The 17,600-nt window shown below is 43.0% G+C and overlaps 2 protein-coding genes across 9 annotated transcripts in view; one reads left to right on the forward strand and one right to left on the reverse strand.

Moving 5' to 3' along the window:
• LOC138761609 (islet cell autoantigen 1-like protein) overlaps positions 1-7,699 on the reverse strand; it is a 115,644-nt gene extending 107,945 nt beyond the window's left edge. For 2 of the 7 annotated variants that reach the window (XM_069934002.1, XM_069934000.1), the window contains exons 1-2: positions 7,596-7,698; positions 4,871-4,970 (exon numbers count right to left, since the gene is read on the reverse strand). The gene's annotated coding sequence lies outside the window, so the exon portion shown is untranslated. Of the gene's footprint in view, positions 1-4,870; positions 4,971-7,400; positions 7,576-7,595 lie in introns of those variants that run through there. The other 5 variants (XM_069934005.1, XM_069934003.1, XM_069934001.1 and 2 more) reach the window with 4 other exon arrangements.
• Positions 7,700-12,792: 5,093 nt separating this feature from the next.
• Positions 12,793-17,600, forward strand: part of LOC138761611 (transmembrane protein 41A-like) — a 50,002-nt gene continuing 45,194 nt past the window's right edge. Inside the window, exon 1 of one of the 2 annotated variants that reach the window (XM_069934007.1) lies at positions 12,793-13,041. In XM_069934007.1, the coding sequence (XP_069790108.1) occupies positions 12,905-13,041 (137 nt within the window). In that variant the 5' untranslated portion in view covers positions 12,793-12,904. The remainder of the gene's footprint in view (positions 13,042-17,600) is intronic. The other variant, XM_069934008.1, reaches the window with a different exon arrangement.

The raw sequence follows: 17,600 nt of genomic DNA on the forward strand, positions 1-17,600 counted from the left end.
AGTGAATTTGAAGGATTGTACAGACACAGCATTGGTGGCATTGTTCGAGTCTTGATCTTAGAACAACTCTATGCTGACCCTCAACAAATTTAATGCATCAGTTTCCAAGTGCATCTGATCATATTCAGCTCTAACTAGTCACCACCTTTCTTGCCATGCTCACCATTTCAAAGTGTTTGTCCAACATCCAGTACTGGATGAGCGGAAACGTACTCCAAATAAAAGCTGAAAAACTAGATACACTATATTCCAGTCACCAACACCATTCCTTCCACCAACAAAACGGTTTCCTCCCTCAGGAAGTCAAACTACAACAGACCATTCTGCAGCTGTCTTACCTGACCCGGAGAAGAGCATCAGATATATATCAATGGCATCTTCTCCTCCCTATCATTACCCAACCTGAGCTCGCCAGAGGCTGAAACTTCCAATCAGGAGTCTGATATCTTAGGATTTTAACCAATTCTAACCATTCTGGCCTATTACATCTCATTATATCTTCCAGCAACACAAGATCATCCAGAACAGTAAATTGTGCTGTTAGAGATAATCTGTTTGCAGGAGAACCCTTCTTATTGTACAAGGCATTTTCTGATAATTGAACTAAACATAAGCATTGGATTGTCTATTCCAATACTCTCCAGGCTGACCTTCGACCTTCATAACCCTATTCATCTAAAATTCTGCTGCCCATAGGTTAACATGCATTAAGTCTCCAGTACTCATCACTCCTGTTCTTATGAACCTGCAATGGCTTTCAGAGTAAGAAACACTCACATTTCAAAAGTTATGACTTTCAAATGATTCAATGCCTTGAAAATACTCCATCCTTCCATTAGACCTTGCCTGATATGTGCTCTATCATCCTGCATTGGCTTCAAATCATTTCAAACTGTTGTGTGACAATTATTTAACTGATTTCAGTTCTAAACATTTTGTTTTGGGCCTCTGCCTAAAAAGATTTTTGGAAAAAGTTAACCATTTTTATTACCATTTTCATGTTCAAATTAATTATCATCTGACTGTACATTTTGCAACCTGATAAAACAGCATTTCTCTGGATCCTGATGCACAAATATACATATAGAATACACAGCACATAATAATCACCTTTACAACTGTACATAATAATAAAATAGAAAATAAACATGTATGAATATTTTGGAATCATTTACTTGTTTCATTCAGGCCATTACATCCTTCAAAGCAAAGATGAACACCATAAATGGTGTTTATTGGTCACTACCTGATGAGCTGAACACACTTTATGCTTATTTTGAAAAGGAGAACTCAATGTGCAGGATGCCTAAGAGAATCCCTGCAGAGATTGATGACCCTGTGATATCTGTATCTGAGGCCAATGTCAGAACATCATTCAAGAGGGTGAACCCTCACAAGGTGTCAGGAGCTGATGGCATAACTGGCAGGGGTACTGACGATCTGTGTCAACTGACTAGCCAGAGTGTTCACAGGCATTTTAAATCTATCGTCGCTGCAGTCGGAGGTTCCCACCTGCTTCAACAAGGCATCACTCATCCCGGTGCCCAAGAAGAATAGTGGGAGCTGCCTCATTGACTATCGCCCAGTAACACCAACATCTACTGTGATGAAATGCCTTGAGAGGTTGGTCACCCCCAGAATTCACAAGTACCTAAGTAAAGACGTGGACCCACTTTAATTCAACTATTGTCACATTCATTTCATAGCAGAAGCAATCTCACTGGCTCTCCACTTGGCCCTGGATCACCTGGAAAACAACAACTCGTACAGCATGCTACTTTTCATCAATTACAGCTCAACTTTGAACACCAGCCAATCAGTACTGGTCAGACCTCCTCCAAAGCCTAGGCCTCTACACCTCCCTCTGCAACTGGTTCCTTGTCTTCCTCATCGGAAGACCAGTCACTACAAATTGGAAACAACATCTCCTCCTCACTGACGATCAACATAGGTGCACTTCAAGGATGCATTCTTAGCCCACTCCTCTACTCACTCTACATCTATGTGACTAGGCACAATCAAATGGTCATTGGCAGAATCACACATGGAAATGAGAAAGTGCAAAGGAAGAGATAGATCAGTTAGTTGAGAGGTGTCACAACAATCTTGCAATCAACACAAAACCACGGAGTGTGTGGACTTGACGAAGAGGAAATCAGGAGAATGTAAATCAGTCCTCATCAAGGGGTCAGCAGTGGAAAAGAACTTCAAATTCATGGGTGTCAACATCTCTGAGGATCTGTGTTGGTTCTCCATGTTGATGCAATCATGAAGAAGGCTCACTAGCAGCTATAATTCATGAGGAGTTTGAGGAGATTCGGTATGTCAACCAAAGCCTCTCGAAAATTTGTAACCAGCATTCTGTCTGGTTACATCACTCTCTGGTATGGAGGTGCAGGACAGAAATAAACTCCAGAGTTGTTAACTTGGCCAGCACCATCATGGGCATCGGTCTTCGCTCTCTCAAGGACATCTACAAGAGGTGGTGTGTTAAAGCAGCGTCTATCCTCAAGGGTCCTCACCACCCAGGCCATGCTTGCTTCACACTGCTACCATCAGGATAATAGTACAGGAGACTAAAGACGAGCATCCAGTGGTTCAAGGACAGCTTCTTCCCCTCTGCATCGTATTTTTCTGCACTTTTATTTTTGAAATGTAATTTATAGCAATATTTGCACTTTAATACTGCTGTAAAACAATGAATTTTGTGATGTTTATGACAATAAATTCTGATTTTCTCTCTCTCTCCGTTCATCAATCTCACAGCCTGCAGGAAAAAGTAGCTCCGAAATCATCTGTGAAATTCCACTCAGGGAACAGAGCAGAAATGTTGACTGTACATTTCTCTCTATAGATGCTGCCTGACCTGCTGAGTCCCTCCAGCTTCCCTTTGTTTGCATCTGCAGTTTCTTGTGTTGCTCTATTTTACAGAATAGAAAAGGATGAACTCCCCTTTAAGGAATAGTGATCATGAGTTTAATATAAAAATTAAAACCAATTTAGTGCAACCTAAAATTAGTGCTCTAATTTTGAAAAATGCAAACTACAAGGACTTTTGGCATGAGTCAGCTGGAAACCTTATGACTAATATTTAAACAATGAGGAAAATATACAGAAAATATTTTGTATCCAGCAAAGATAATATCACTATCATAAAAGGACGCTGATATAGACCGGTTGGTGTAGCAGTTAGCGCAACTTCTTTACAGCAATCAGGACTGGGGTTCAAATCCCACACTTTCTAAGGAGTTTGTATGTTTTCCCTGTGTCTGCGTTGGTTTTTCTCGGGGGCTCCAGTTTCCTCCCACCGTTCAAAATGTAGGATAATTGGGTGTAAATTGGGCAGCGCGGACTCATGGCCTACTACTGTGCTAGATGTCTAAATTTTTTTTTAAACAAAAGTTGAATGCAAGAGTAGGCTAGTAGGAACCAGAATAATAAACAGATAATAATGAAAATGCTAACTCAAGTTAACATGGGTTCCTCATGCACTGAATCAGGAGGAATTTAATTTTTTTTTTAAATATAGACACACAGCGCAGTAACAGGCCATTTTGGCCCACTAGTCCATGCTGCCCAATTTACATCCCATTAACCTACAACTCCTGGTACATTTTGAACGGTCGGAGGAAACCGGAGCCCCCATAGAAAATTGATGCAGACATGGGGAGAAGGTACCAACTCCTGACAGACAATGTAGGATTCAAACCCTGGTCCCGATCGCTGACGCTGTAAAGTTGTTGCGCTAACCACGTGCTGTCCTAATATTGTGGTATATAAAAATGTCAAGAGAAATTAAAGGGAATATTTTGTGCCTGTTCAATGAAGACACAGAATACCTTCCAGTAAACAGGACAACTAAGGGTTCAGAGTGAATGAGACACTCAAAGAAAGTAGCATCACTAAATATTAATATTGGAGAAATTAATGGGATGGAAAAGCAATAAACATCCACTCTTGATATATGCATTAAATGGTAGGCTATTGAGATGTGCAGAGCAACAAAGAGATTTAGAAGTTGTGGTAAATAGTACCCTCAAGGCTGATACTCAGGTAGATGGTGTGGTGAAGAAGGCATTTGGAATGTTGGCCTTCATAAATCGGAGTATTGAATTCAAGAGTAGGGAGGTTATGATGAAATTGTACAAGGCATTGGTGAGGCCAAATTTGGAGTACTGTGTACAGTTTTGGTCACCAAATTATAGGAGAGATATCAACAAAATAGAGAGAGTGCAGAGAAGGTTCACGAGAATGTTGACAGGATTTCAAGGTTTGAGTTACAGGGAAAGGTTGTGCAGACTGGGGCTTTTTTCTCTGGAGCGTAGAAGATTGAGAGGGGACTTGATAGAGGTGTTTAAGATTTTAAAAGGGACAGACAGAGTAAACGTGGATAGGCTTTTTCAATTAACAGTGGAGGAGATTCAAACTAGAGGGCATGGTTGAAGATTGAAGGGGGAAAATTATAAGGGGAACATGAGGGGAAATTTCTTTACACAAAGGGTGGTGGGGATGTGGAATGAGCTTCCGACAGACGTGGTCGAGGCGGGATCATTGGTTACATTTAAGGAAAGACTAGATAGTTACATGGATAGGAGAGAACTGGAGGGGTATGGACCGGGTGCTGGTCAGTGGGACTAGGAGGGAGGGGATTTGTTACGGCATGGACTAGTAGGGCCGAACTGGCCTGTTCTGTGCTGTAAGTGGTTATATGGTTTGATAACCAGTAACTTAAGGGTTTGAAGGAGGTTGTTCTGGAGATTATGGATGTATCTTCTGTCATTTTCAACAATTCCATGGATTCTAAAAACATTTCCAAAACTGAAAGGTAACAAAAACAAACTATATAAGAAAGAAGAACAGAATGAGATACCAGTCAATCTGATAACAGTAGGCACACTGCTATATCAGTAGATGCTGAAATCTGGAGCAAGGAAGAAACTGAAGAAGAAGCTCAGCGGGTCGAGCTGCATCTAGGGAAGAAAAAAAATAGTCAGCATTCTTCATTGTGATGAAGGGTTCCAACCCAAAACTACAACCATTATTTTTCTCCCAGTGAGCCTGCTGAGTTCCTCCAGCAGGTTACTTGTTGAATCTGATATCAGTAGTTGGGAAAATATTGAAATTTACCATCAGGAAATAGCACTTAGAGAATTATTATTATAAGACTGGTCAGAGCCGACATAATTTATAGAGCATAGAACAGTACAGCACAGGAACAGGTCCTTCAGCCTACGTGTCTGTGCCAGACATGATGGCCAAATCACACAAAATCTCTACTGCTTGAACTGGATAGTTAACCATCCTTGCCCTTCAGTCATGCCCATCTAGAAGCTTCTGAAACACTACTATTATATCTGCTTCCACCCCTATTCCTGGCAGCCCATTCCAGCCACCCACCACTCTCTGTAAAAATATTCCCACACACCTCCCTTGAACTTCCTCCCCTCATCTTAAATACATAATCTCTAATGTGTGACACTTTTACCAGGAGAAAAGATTCTTTTTTTTTAAAGACTTTATTTAAAATTTTATAACATGAATACAATAGAGAATTACATTTAAAGAAAAATTTAAAAAATTAAAATGGTATGATTACAATATTACAACAGAAAACTACACAAAATAACCTCGCCCGTTAATTGTAACACAATATTAGTAATCTAACTTAAAATTAGTCCAACCCTCCCCCCCCAAAATAAAGAGTGAAGAGTTAATAAAATTAACAATATTATATATGGAAAAAAAAATACCCACTTACAAAAAAAAGATAAAACTTAACCTAAAAAATTCTAACAACAAAAATTTTTTTTATCAATATTAAAATATCACACTTAAACATATATTTAAATCAAACTTAAATGCATATAATTAGCAAACGGAGTCCACTTCAACCTATAAAAAGACATCCTATCCTGAATTGAAAAAGATATCCTTTCCATAGTCAAACAAAATTTCAAGGAGAAAAGATTCTGACTGTCCACTCTATCAATTTCTCTCATGAGTTAATCTACTGGTGTACAATGAAGATTGGTTAACAGCCAGGAAACTGAAAACAAGATTAACAGAGTCAATTTCAGGATGGAAAGCTGCGATTGTGGGATATCACAGGGATCAGTCCTCTGACACACGCCATTCACAATCTCTACTCATGATTTGGATGACGGAATAATGTGTAATATATCCAAGTTTGGTGATGATACAAAGATAAAATACTAACAGAGGCTGCAGAAGTTATGGACAGGCTTTGTGGATGTGTAGGATAAGGCACAAGGAATCAAATGTTGAAAAATGTGAGGCCATCCTCACATTTGGGTGTAGCAGTTAGTGCAATGCCTTCACAGCACCAGCAATCGGGACCAGGATTCAAATCCCATGCTGTCTGTAGGGAGTTTGTTCATTCACCCTGCATCTGCATGAATTTTCCCCGGGGCTCCAGTTTCCTCCCACTGTTTGAAATGTACCAAGGGTGTGGTTAATTGGGCAGCACAGACTCATGAGCCAAAAGGGCCTGAGACCATGCTGCACTTCTAAAATATTAAAAATATAAAAATATTAAAAGTATAGAATGGTAGTAATGGGAGCAGGGAGGTCCTTGCATATGAATTAAGGGCAGCTCATGTGCAGGTACAACAAGCAAAGAGCTTTCATTGGTAGAGTTTTTGAGTGCAAGAGCAGAAATGCCTTGTGAGAGTGGCTCTGATGTGACCACATCTTGAACATTGTATATAGGTCTGTTCTCCCACTTTCAGTACAGTAAAGAAATACCACAAAGGTTCACCAGATTGATTCCATGTTTGTCAAAAGTTCCTCTGGGACTTAACAGGATGGGTGCAGAACACATTTCTTCCCACCCAGAAGCAGGAATTACAGACTCTAAACACAGGATCAGCCGTTCAGGATAGAAATAAGATATCGTTTCCCTAGAGGAATGTAAATATTTTACATTATCTGACTAAAAGGGCAGTGGAGAGTCAAGAGCGACTTTTAAATCATAAAAGGAATCTAGGGGTCATGGAGAAAGTACAATACCTCATCCAACAGTGGAGCTGGCACAAAGGGGACCAATAACCCACCTCACCCTGCTAATGTCCCACTATACTGGGCTTTCTCACCAGATAAAACTGGTCAGTGAAGCTATCAACTCTTTAATCATTCATGCGGCCTGAGTGCGGTCCTTCCCTCAGTCGAAAGCCTGGCCTTTGCGGCTGCCCTCAGAGCTCACCCCGTTCTATCCCTGTCACTGTCCCTTAAGGCCATCAATCCTTCCAGGAGAAGCCCAGTGGATCTGCCTGGTCTCAATGTCTCCTGGCTTCCTGTGACTCCGGGGCAGGTGGACCCTGCGGGGGAGGCGGGCCGCTGGAGGAGAAGGAGTGGGGGGGGGGGAAGAGAACCGCATTCACCTGCTCCAGGTTTGCAGCGTCACCTCCCGCCGCCGACGGGCCCCATCCACCCAGCCAGGTCAGGTCGGATCGACCGTGGCTCCCCGCCAACCCGGGCCTTTCCCGTAGCAGGCCTCCTCCTTCCCGGCGCCGTTAACGCACGCTCGCCACGCAGCGAGCGAGCGAACTGAACGCTTCTTCACGTTCGCCACTTACCTCGCCAGGTCTGCTTCGCAGCCGTCCGAGCAGGAAGTGACCGTCAATCCTCCGGCCAGGGAGCGGCGCTGCGAGGGCTCGGCGCGGTCCTCCAGCCAGGAGGTGGTGCTGCCCCTGGTATGGTCCTCCAGCCAGGGGGTGGTGTTGTGGACAAGGGTTCCTGCGGTATAATGTGGCAGTGAAAACCCAGTGAATTGAGAAAATGAGCTGAGTAAGTGAGAAATGTTGGCATGAAAGGCAGAATACTGGAAGTGTGTCAAGTAGCATCTGTGAAGGCAAAAAGAACAAGTGGAGGTTTGGGGTCGACTCTCCATCAAAGGGAAGCCTTCATAGATGCTGCTTGACCTGCTGAGTTCTCACAACATGCTCCTGCTTTTTCTTCTGGAGTCACTTTTACCTTTCAGCGCACAGGAGGGAGAATGAAAACTTGGCGAACGGTGCACCAACAACAACCCTGCACTCAATATCACCAAAACCAAGGAGCTGATTGTCAACTTCAGGAAGGGAAAGCAGGGGGGTGTGCGATCCAGTGATCACTGGGGGATTAGAGGTGGGAGTCACTATCTCGGAGGACCCAACGCACGAATGGCATTGTGAAGAAAGCACGGACTGCGCCTCTAATTCCTCAGGAGTTTGTGGAGGTCTGGTATGACATCAGAACCTTGGCAAATTTCTGCAGAGGTGTGATGGAAAGTATGCTGACTGCCTGCATCACAGTCTGGTATGGACACCAATACCCCGAAGTGTAAAGCCCTTCAAAACGTAGTGGACACAGCCCAGGACACGACAGGCAAAACCCTCTCCACGAGTCAAGTCACATTTATTTGTTGTTCATACCATGCATTACACAGTAAAGACGAGATAGCGTTTCTTCAGAACCACAGAACAGAATTAGATAATACAAGTTAAAATATTAAGATGTATACAATAAAAGTCCACAGTTCATTATTCACGAGTTCTGGAATTAAGGAGCCTGATGGCTTGCCCAATCTAGAGAATGTGCTTCCACAAAAACAGTTTCTAATTTCACAATGAAGCTGGCTGAGTTGCTTGAGACTGTGACTAACTAAGTCCAAACATCCTAAAATATCTCAAATTCAACCCAGGGCGTGTTGGTAACTAGGTTGACTTAGTCTTATGAAAAGGTGATAGGATCTGCTTTCATGACTTAAGTTAGGAAGTGGAGAGACGGTCCAGGTTCTCACTCTGAATCACAACTGACTCTGATGTCTGTACAGATGTTGATGAGGACAGGCAGCACAGTTAGTTGTGATAATCTGTCAGCAAACTAGCATTCATCACCAGCTCACTGATCTGGAGTAGCCTGCTGACTGACACTGAAGGTCTGAGCAATTATATCCAAGTTAGAATCTAAAATATTCGTTAGGGAGGAAAATGACATCAAAACAGAAGATTAATGAAACAGACAAATGTAAAATAACTCCAAATGAACATTATCCATTTCTATTAACTTCCAAAACTACTTAAATGATGACCTGTGTCAATCCTTCCCTCCTCACTATGTTTGTGCTGAATGCCGAAAGCGGTTGTGGCTGAAATTAGCACAGATTTTAGGACATTTTACAAAATTAACCATACCTAACAGTAGCAATTTTAATGTTGAAATTGTTGCTGAATTGATTTCAGATTTATTGTCAGAGTACATACATGACATCACATTCAACCCTGAGATTCCTTTTGTTTGCAGGCGCAGCAGAATTTCCACGAATTGACAGTAAAAAAATAAACTACACAGTGTAAAACATGTAAACAAAGAACTGTGATCAGATAAATTGCACAAGTAAAGTCTTTAAATGCATCCTTGATTAAGTTTATTGTTGAGGAGTCTAATGGTGGAGGGGTAACAGGTATTCCTGAACCTAATGGTCTGAGTCTTTTGGCACCTATACCTCTTTCCTGATGGTAGCAGTGAGAATAGAGCATGTGCTGGGTGGTGTGGGTCTTTGATGATTGCTGCTGCCCTCCAAAGGCAGTGTTCCCTATAGATATACTCAATAGTGGGGAGGGTTTTGCCTGCGATGTCCTGGGCTGTGACCACTACCTTTTGATCTGTATATTCAAGTTACATGATATTAATTTTATCTTTACTCTTACTTGTAATAAAGAATATATCATAGACGTAAATTTCTTAACAATTTCCCTCCTAAAAAGAAGTTCTATTTCAGTACATCTAGGTAAAAACATAACTTAGCCCTCAAATACAAGTTCTTAATTGAAAACAACATAAAAGAGTGTTTTGAGTTATTCCATATTTATTTCTCAATTGGTCAAATGAAATTAATTGGCCCTTTTGTAACAATCTTCAACATTTATGATCCCCCTACGAAACCAAATATCCAAAAATTGCGTATATTTTGAAAAAGATGTAAGAGGATTTTGAATCAAAGGCTTTTTGGGTGATATACGTCCTCTTACACCAATTTCATCATTTATTTTATTTCAAATGTTAATCAAATGCTTCAACAATGGTGTTTCTTTATCATCAACCATCAATTTTGAATCGTATTTATATATAAATTCTTCTGCTTCTCTCTCACCTCTTTTATTTAATTCTACTTTAACCCATGCCATCTTTTCGTCTCTTTCAAAGAAAGAAGTAAGAAATCTCATTTGTGCCACTAGATAATAATTTTTGAAATTAGGAAGCTGAAAGCCTCCCAATTCATATTTCCATGTTAACTTCTCTATAGAAACTCTTGACATTTTACCTTTCCAGAGGAAATTCCTTACAGAAATTTCCTTACAGAAATTCCTTATTCAGTTCTTGAAATAATTTTTGAGGTATTAAAATAGGTATTGTTTGAAAAAATATTCATCTTAATACAATTAACCCTTTAGTGGGAAAGTCATTCACCACTTCAGCTGGCAACTCGTTCCACTCTCCCACCACTCTCTGTGAAGAAGTTCCCCCTAATGTTTGTCTATGTCCTCTAGTTTTTGTCATTCAACCCAATCTCAGCAGAGAAAGAAAGCCTGCATGCATTTACTCTAACTGTACCCCTCAAAATTTTGAATACCTTTCTTAAATCTCCCCTCATTCTTCTATGCTCCAGAGAATAATGTTTGAACCTTTTAACCTTTCCCTGTAATTCAAATCAAGTTTATTGTCATCTGACTGTACAAGTACAACCTGAGAAAACAGCATTATGCGATCCTCAGTGCAAAACACACAGACACACAAATAATACATATGCAGAATAAGGATGTCATCTAACGGTTCCATTATTGTCACATAATATTGTATTTAGAATGTAACATACATGAAATTCTTTAACTTTGTCTACACAGAAGACAGAGTTGTCATTTTGTTGAGGGCCCCTCACAGAAATGAGGCCCCAGCGAGGAACGAACTTATGACCCCTGGTTAATAAAAACTAATAAATAAATATTGTTTTGTACAAATGGGAATCTCAGATGGTTAGTGTGAGCAGTTCTTTTGGTCATTCAGCATTGTTACTGTCTGTGGGAAGAAGCTGTTCCTCAGCCTGGAGATGCTGGCACTGATACTCCTGTATCTCTTCCCCGATGGGCGCATGAGGCAATCGAGTTCAGGGAACTGGAAGTTGATTAAGTGATGGAGGGTGTGTGAAGTGTCCTGGATGTAGGTGGGGAGGAACTGTACCAAGTAGGACAAAACAGAGTTAAGGTAAGCGAGGACCAATTCGATGGGGCAGGAGCACGCGGACGTGATGGGTCTGCCAGGACAAATAGGTTTGTGGATCTTGGGTAGGAAGTAAAATCAGGCGGCGTGAGGTTGGGAAACAATGAGGATGGAGACTGTGGCAGGGAGGTGACTGGAACTGATGAGTTCAGAGATGGTATGTAATACAGTAGTTTGATGAGTTTTGGTGAGGTCCTCTTGGAAGGGTAAGTAAGAGGAGGTGCCTGAGAGTTGTCTTCTGGCTTTGGCCAGATAGAGATCAGCATGCCAGACTACAAAAGTGCCACCCTGGTCTGCGGATTTGATGGTGAGGTTTGGATTGGTGTGGAGAGAATTAACTCCCTTGTCCACTCCTCCCTCTCCACCAATCATCCCTTTGTATCGTTCCCCCCCAACCCGTGACCGCAGAAAGTGCTCCACTTGTCCCCACACCTCCTTCCTCACTTCCATTCAAGGCCCCAAACAGTCCTTCCAGGTGCTCCTGTTGTGGTCTCCTCTACATTGGAGAGGCTGGATGCAGACTGGGAAATCGCTTCGCTGAGCCCCTCAGCTTGGCTCTGTCCACTGCAATAGCATGGATCTCCTAGTGGCTAACCATTTCAATTCTCCATCCCATTCCCTTGCCGACATGTCTGTCCATGGTCTCATGCACTGCCAGACTGAGACTACCTTCAAATTGGAAGAACAACACCTCATCTTCTGTCTAGGCACCCTCCAACAGGATGGCATTAATATCGACTTCTCTGCCCCTCCCCTTTGGATGGTCATTTCCAAATTTCTAAAAATGAGGGTATGCAGTGTTGGCGTCAGAAAACTCTAATGGGGTGGGGAGGGGCACAAACTGATGTTCAAATACTCTTACAGGGGAGAGGTGCAGATGCCTTACCTCCCTACGACAGAACTCAAAAAATGGGTGTGCTTATGTCGTGTGCTGACGCTAGAACTCCAATCCAGTGTGCATGTGCACAAGAAGAAACATAGCCGTGCACAGCCTGAAGACCCGGGACGCCGCATTTAACATGGTGAGTGCCTCTTCCATTGACCTTTCTGCTCCTATACCTCCAAATAGAAGACAAATGGAGGCTCGAGGTGGTGCCAGACGAGTGCTCAAAAGCTGGACTGTCTGGCCTAAACCAGACCCCCCTTCACTTCTTCCCCTGTTGCCTTTCCCCAGCTCTGTCTCTCCCTTCCTTTAGCCTAGCCTTTTGTTGGTCTGGAGTCCTCCCCCAGCATTGTCTGAATTCTGATACTTTCTGCCTCTGGCTTATTCCTTGAGGAAGGGCTCAGGCCCGAAACGTCGGACATATATCTTTGTCTCCTATGGATGCTGAAAAGATCGGCTGAGTTCCTCCAGCATTTCGGTGTGTTTTTACTACAATCACAGCGACTGCAGACGTTTGTGCTTCACTTACATAGAGACAGCACCCGGTTGGACGGGCTGAAGGGCCTCCCTCCCTGGACGTGAACGTGATTGGGGGGCGTCATTGTGACAGGACAGGCGCACTCTCTCACCGCCTCTGGATGGCGTCACTGCGAGGGGTTTGAGCGCGTGCGGCTGCCGCTCCGAGTGCAGAGGTCGAGTAGGTCGATGCTTCCCGTTGCCCGCCCTCTCTGAGAGCCTGGGTTCATGTCGGCCAGGTCGCCGGTCGGCTTGCTGCTCGTATTCGGTGCCGCCTCGCTTTATCTGTACGCGCTGTCCAGGAACCTGCCTCATGCATCGTTCGGGCGGGAGGCACTGAGCGGGGAAGTGAGCTCGGAGCCAAGGTAGGCCGCGGGCCAGCCTGGCCCAACGACAGCGGGGTGCTGGGGACAGAGGTGGATATCTGGTGGCACGGCAGCGTCCAGACACGGGGAAGCCGGGCCTCCAAGCATGCTGGGTTGTGCTTGGCTGTCGTGAACCGGGACCGAGCACGTAAAGTCCCATTCCGGGATCATTTCCAACCTGAAGGGACCAGGGAGAGGGTTGGTTTGGATCTCAGTAAAGTGTGTCTGGTTGTGGGTCACTGACTAGGGCATTTTAAAGCGTCCCTGAATCGGCTTACTCAGTACCTGCCTCATTTGTTTTAAAATTGTTTATGGAATCCGTATCCGTTTGCCTTTCATATTCCACATTCCAGTCGACCCATTGGAAAGTTACTTCTATAGATTTTCTTATGGCTTTGAATATGAAGCTTCTGATTATTACATTACTTGCAAAATAATTTTTTCAACTCCATCAAAACTTCATGAAATTCTCTCAAAGGCCCAAAGTTCATGAAGTGATGGAAAAGTTTCAATATTTTAGCGTTAGGTAAATATTTTCCCTTGCATTTCCAATTGCCTACAAATTTTGCTGGGTTGTACATTGCTTTCAAAAGAATGATTGTTGTGAGCCAAGTCTGCAAACATTTATTTCTTGCTCATTTCTGAAATAGGATAAGGAGTTATCCCAATAAAATATGTTGTGAGGAATAAAATCACATGACGATCTGGAAAGTCCATCAATTCCACTTTTTTTTTGCTTACTAAATTTTAAACATTACTGCTCATGCAAGAAGGTCATTTTCATGGTAAATAATGTCACTCCATTTTTTAATATGATGTTCCCTTCAATTGAAAGGTGCCAGCAAGACAGTTAGACTTTGTCCTTTCAATCGTCAGTTATGGCTGAGAGCTTACTCAAGTCTGTGACTTTCACCCTGATGGGCAGAAATCTGTTGCAATTTTTAATTTCTTCAATTTCTGGCATAATTAATTGGTCTTTAGTAAATAGTGCTGAATTGCTACCTTGAAGTTTGTTGTCTTTCACTAGAAGGTACTTTCATGATGTGTTCAGGTAGGATTCTTGGATTTAGGATGAGAGATTCCCAAATCCTAAGGTCCAACCTGTAAATAGTGATGTTTCCTTGCATTTTGTCAACTTTGGTGATGGTAGAAATTGGTTTTGGAGTTGCTGTCAGAATACTCTAGTTGAGTTGCTGTGATGTCTTTGGTAAATGTCACACACAGCTGTCACTGTGTGGTAGAAGAAGTGAATGTTTTGAGTGGACAATGGCAAGTCAAGTGGACATGGGACTAGTCGATGGGTATAGTTCTGTTACTGTGCAGTACGTGGGTGTTGTATTTTGGATCCCTCACTTCACCTCTCCCTTTTCACGGCAGCATCTATTATCTCAGCTTCTGTTACATTTAAATATGATTGTGTGTCAATGCATCTGTTACTATTCAGCTTGAAACATCTGATGGTGCTTGTAAGGTCGAATATTACAGCCTTCGAGACACTTCAAATATGCTCATTTGGTTGAAGTGCTCAGAGGAATAGAGGCCCACCTTGTCTGTGCTGACTTTTTTGCCTGCATCAGCACAGTATATTTTAATTTTAATTTATTTACTGCACCATGGAAGCAGATTCCACCCAATTTCTCCCAAATTAACATACAAGGGTGGGAAGAAACCTGAGTATCCGGGGAAAACCCACGCAGACATAGGGAGAACGTACAAACTCCTTTCAAACAGTGCTGGATTCGAACCCAGATCACTGGTGCTGTAATAGCACTGCACTAACCACTATGCAAACCGTTTCTGCTTTAGCACTGTATATTTTTGTGCCTTTTCTATTTGTGTCTTTCTAAATATTTCTTAAATACACATGATTCTACCGTGTCCTCTAGTTATAAACCATTGGTTTTTTTTTTAATTCTTAAGATCCCTTTTAAATCTTAATGTAAATTTTAAAAAAATGTTGACATTCAGCATGGTAAGGAGTCTGTGTTGCCCAATTAACCTACAACCCCCAGTGTGTTTTTTTTTTAAATGGTGGGAAGAAACCAGAACACCCAGGGAAAACCCATGAGGACACGGGGTGAATGTACAAACTCTTTACAGACAGCACAGGATTTGAATCTTGATTGCTGGTGCTGTAACAGCGCCATGCTAAAATCTCCCTCTTGTTTTTGATACCCCTGCCTATGAGTCTTCTTTTCGACTATCTGTGCTTCTCAAATGGTCTTTTTTCTGGATGCTCTGGTTTCCTTCTTTATCCCAAAGATGTGCACCAGCTGTTGTAATTTGGCTATAGTGTAGTGGACTCCAAGGCAAATAATGCCTTTGGAAGACTACACAAAAGAGTCTGGAAAAACAACCACCTGAAGAAACACACAAAGATCAGCGTGTACAGAGCTGTTGTCATACTCACGCTCCTGTTCGGCTCCGAATCATGGGTCCTCTACCGGCATCACCTACGGCTCCTAGAATGCTTCCATCAGCGCTGTCTCTGCTCCATCCTCAACATTCATTGGAATGACTTCATCACCAACATCGAAGTACTCGAGCTGGCAGAGTCCACAAGCATCGAATCCATGCTGCTGAAGACCCAACTGCGCTGGGTGGGTCACGTCTCCAGAATGGAGGACTATCGCCTTCCCAAGATCGTGTTAAATGGCGAGCTCTCCACTGGCCACCGAGACAGAGGTGCACCAAAGAAGAGGAACAAGGACTGCTTAAAGAAATCTCTTGGTGGCTGCCACATTGACCACCGCCAGTGGGCTGATCTCGCCTCCAACCATGCATATTGGCGCCTCACAGTTCGGCAGGCAGCAACCTCCTTTGAAGAAGACCGCAGAGCCCACCTCACTGACAAAAGACAAAGGAGGAAAAACCCAACCCCAACCAACCAATTTTCCCTTGCAACCGCTGCAACCGTGTCTGCCTGTCCCGCATCGGACTTGTCAGTCACCAACGAGCCTGCAGCAGACGTGGACATACCCCTCCATAAATCTTCGTCCGCGAAGCCAAGCCAAAGAGTGGAATATGGAGTGAGTTGTTGGAAATGTGGGGAAATTTTTTTTTAAAATGCAAGTGCAGTGTAAATGGTTGGTTGATGTTTGTTACAGATTTGGGTTAAAGGACCTTTTTTATGCTGCATCTCTCTGACTTCTATCTAGCCACTCTTCAGCTTTGTTTGCTCCAGGGAAAGCAAGCCCAGCCTATCTAATCTTGCACATAGCTAAACTCCTCAAATCCAGGTCATATCTTGGTGAATATCCTCTGTGCTCTCTCCAATATAATCATGTCCTTCAGTGATGTGATGTTGAGGGTTTATACAGCATTGGTGAGAGCAGTTTTGGGCTCCTAATTTAAGAAAGGATGAGCTGACATTAGAGAGGGTTCAGAAGAGGTTCACAAGGATGATTCTGGGAATGAAAAGATTATCATATGAGGAATGTTTAACTGCTCTTAGCCTGCTCTAGGAGAATAAAGGGGGAACCTCATTGGAACATTTACAATATTGAAGGACATGGACAAAGTAGATATAAAAAGTTTGTTTCTCATGACGGTAGAGTCTAGGACAACTTCAAGATTGGAGGGCATCTACTTTGAACAGAATGACTACTGCCCTGTTGCACTCACATCCATCGTCAAGTAGTGCTTCAAGAGGCTTGTCATGGGGCACATCAAGCTCCTGTTGTCCCAATCACTAGACCCCCTGCAGTTCGCATATAGACCCACCCGCTCTATGGATGATGTCCTCACCACAGCCCTCCATCTAGACCTCACTCGCCTGGAAAACCAGGACTCTTATGTTCGAATGCTGTTTATTGACTTCAGCTCAGCATTTAACACAATCATAACACAGTACCTGATAAGGAAGTTGAGCCTGCTGCGTCTAAACACCCCCCTCTGCAATTGGATTCTTGATATCCTGTCAGAGAGACCTCGGTAATCCAGATCAGTAACAGCATTTCCAAGACCATCACACTGAGCACAGAGGCTCCCCTTGACTGTGTGCTAAGTGCACTGCTGGTCAGTCTGCTGACCCATGACTGCAGCTAAAAACAGCTCGAACCATGTCATCAAGTTCACTGATGACACGACTGGTGGGCCTGATTAGTAAGAATAACGTCAGCATACAGAGATGAGGTACAGTCACTGACAAACTGGTGCAGAGCCAACAACCTATTCTGAACTTTAAAAAAACAAGAAATGGTCGTCAACTTCAAGTGAGAACCACACTCTGCTGACCATTGACGGCTTCACTGTTGAAGTCATCAAGAGTATCAAGTTCCTTGGAGTGCACTTGGCAGAGAATCTCACGTGGTCCCTTAACACAAGCTCCATAGCCAAGAAAGCCCAGCAGTGCCTCTACTTCCTGTGAAGGCTGAAGAAAGTTCATTGGCGGCTCTCTTCCTACCATGAAGGACATTTACAAGACTTGATGCAAGCAAAAGGCAATAAACATTCTGAAGGACTCCACACATCCCTCATGTAAACTGTTCTCCCTTCTGCCATCTGGTAGGAGGTACTGCAGTACTCGCGCCCTTGTGTCCAGGTTGGGCAACAGCTTT

This window comes from Narcine bancroftii, chromosome 4 (assembly GCF_036971445.1).
Source record: "Narcine bancroftii isolate sNarBan1 chromosome 4, sNarBan1.hap1, whole genome shotgun sequence".
Classification (NCBI taxonomy): domain Eukaryota; kingdom Metazoa; phylum Chordata; class Chondrichthyes; order Torpediniformes; family Narcinidae; genus Narcine; species Narcine bancroftii.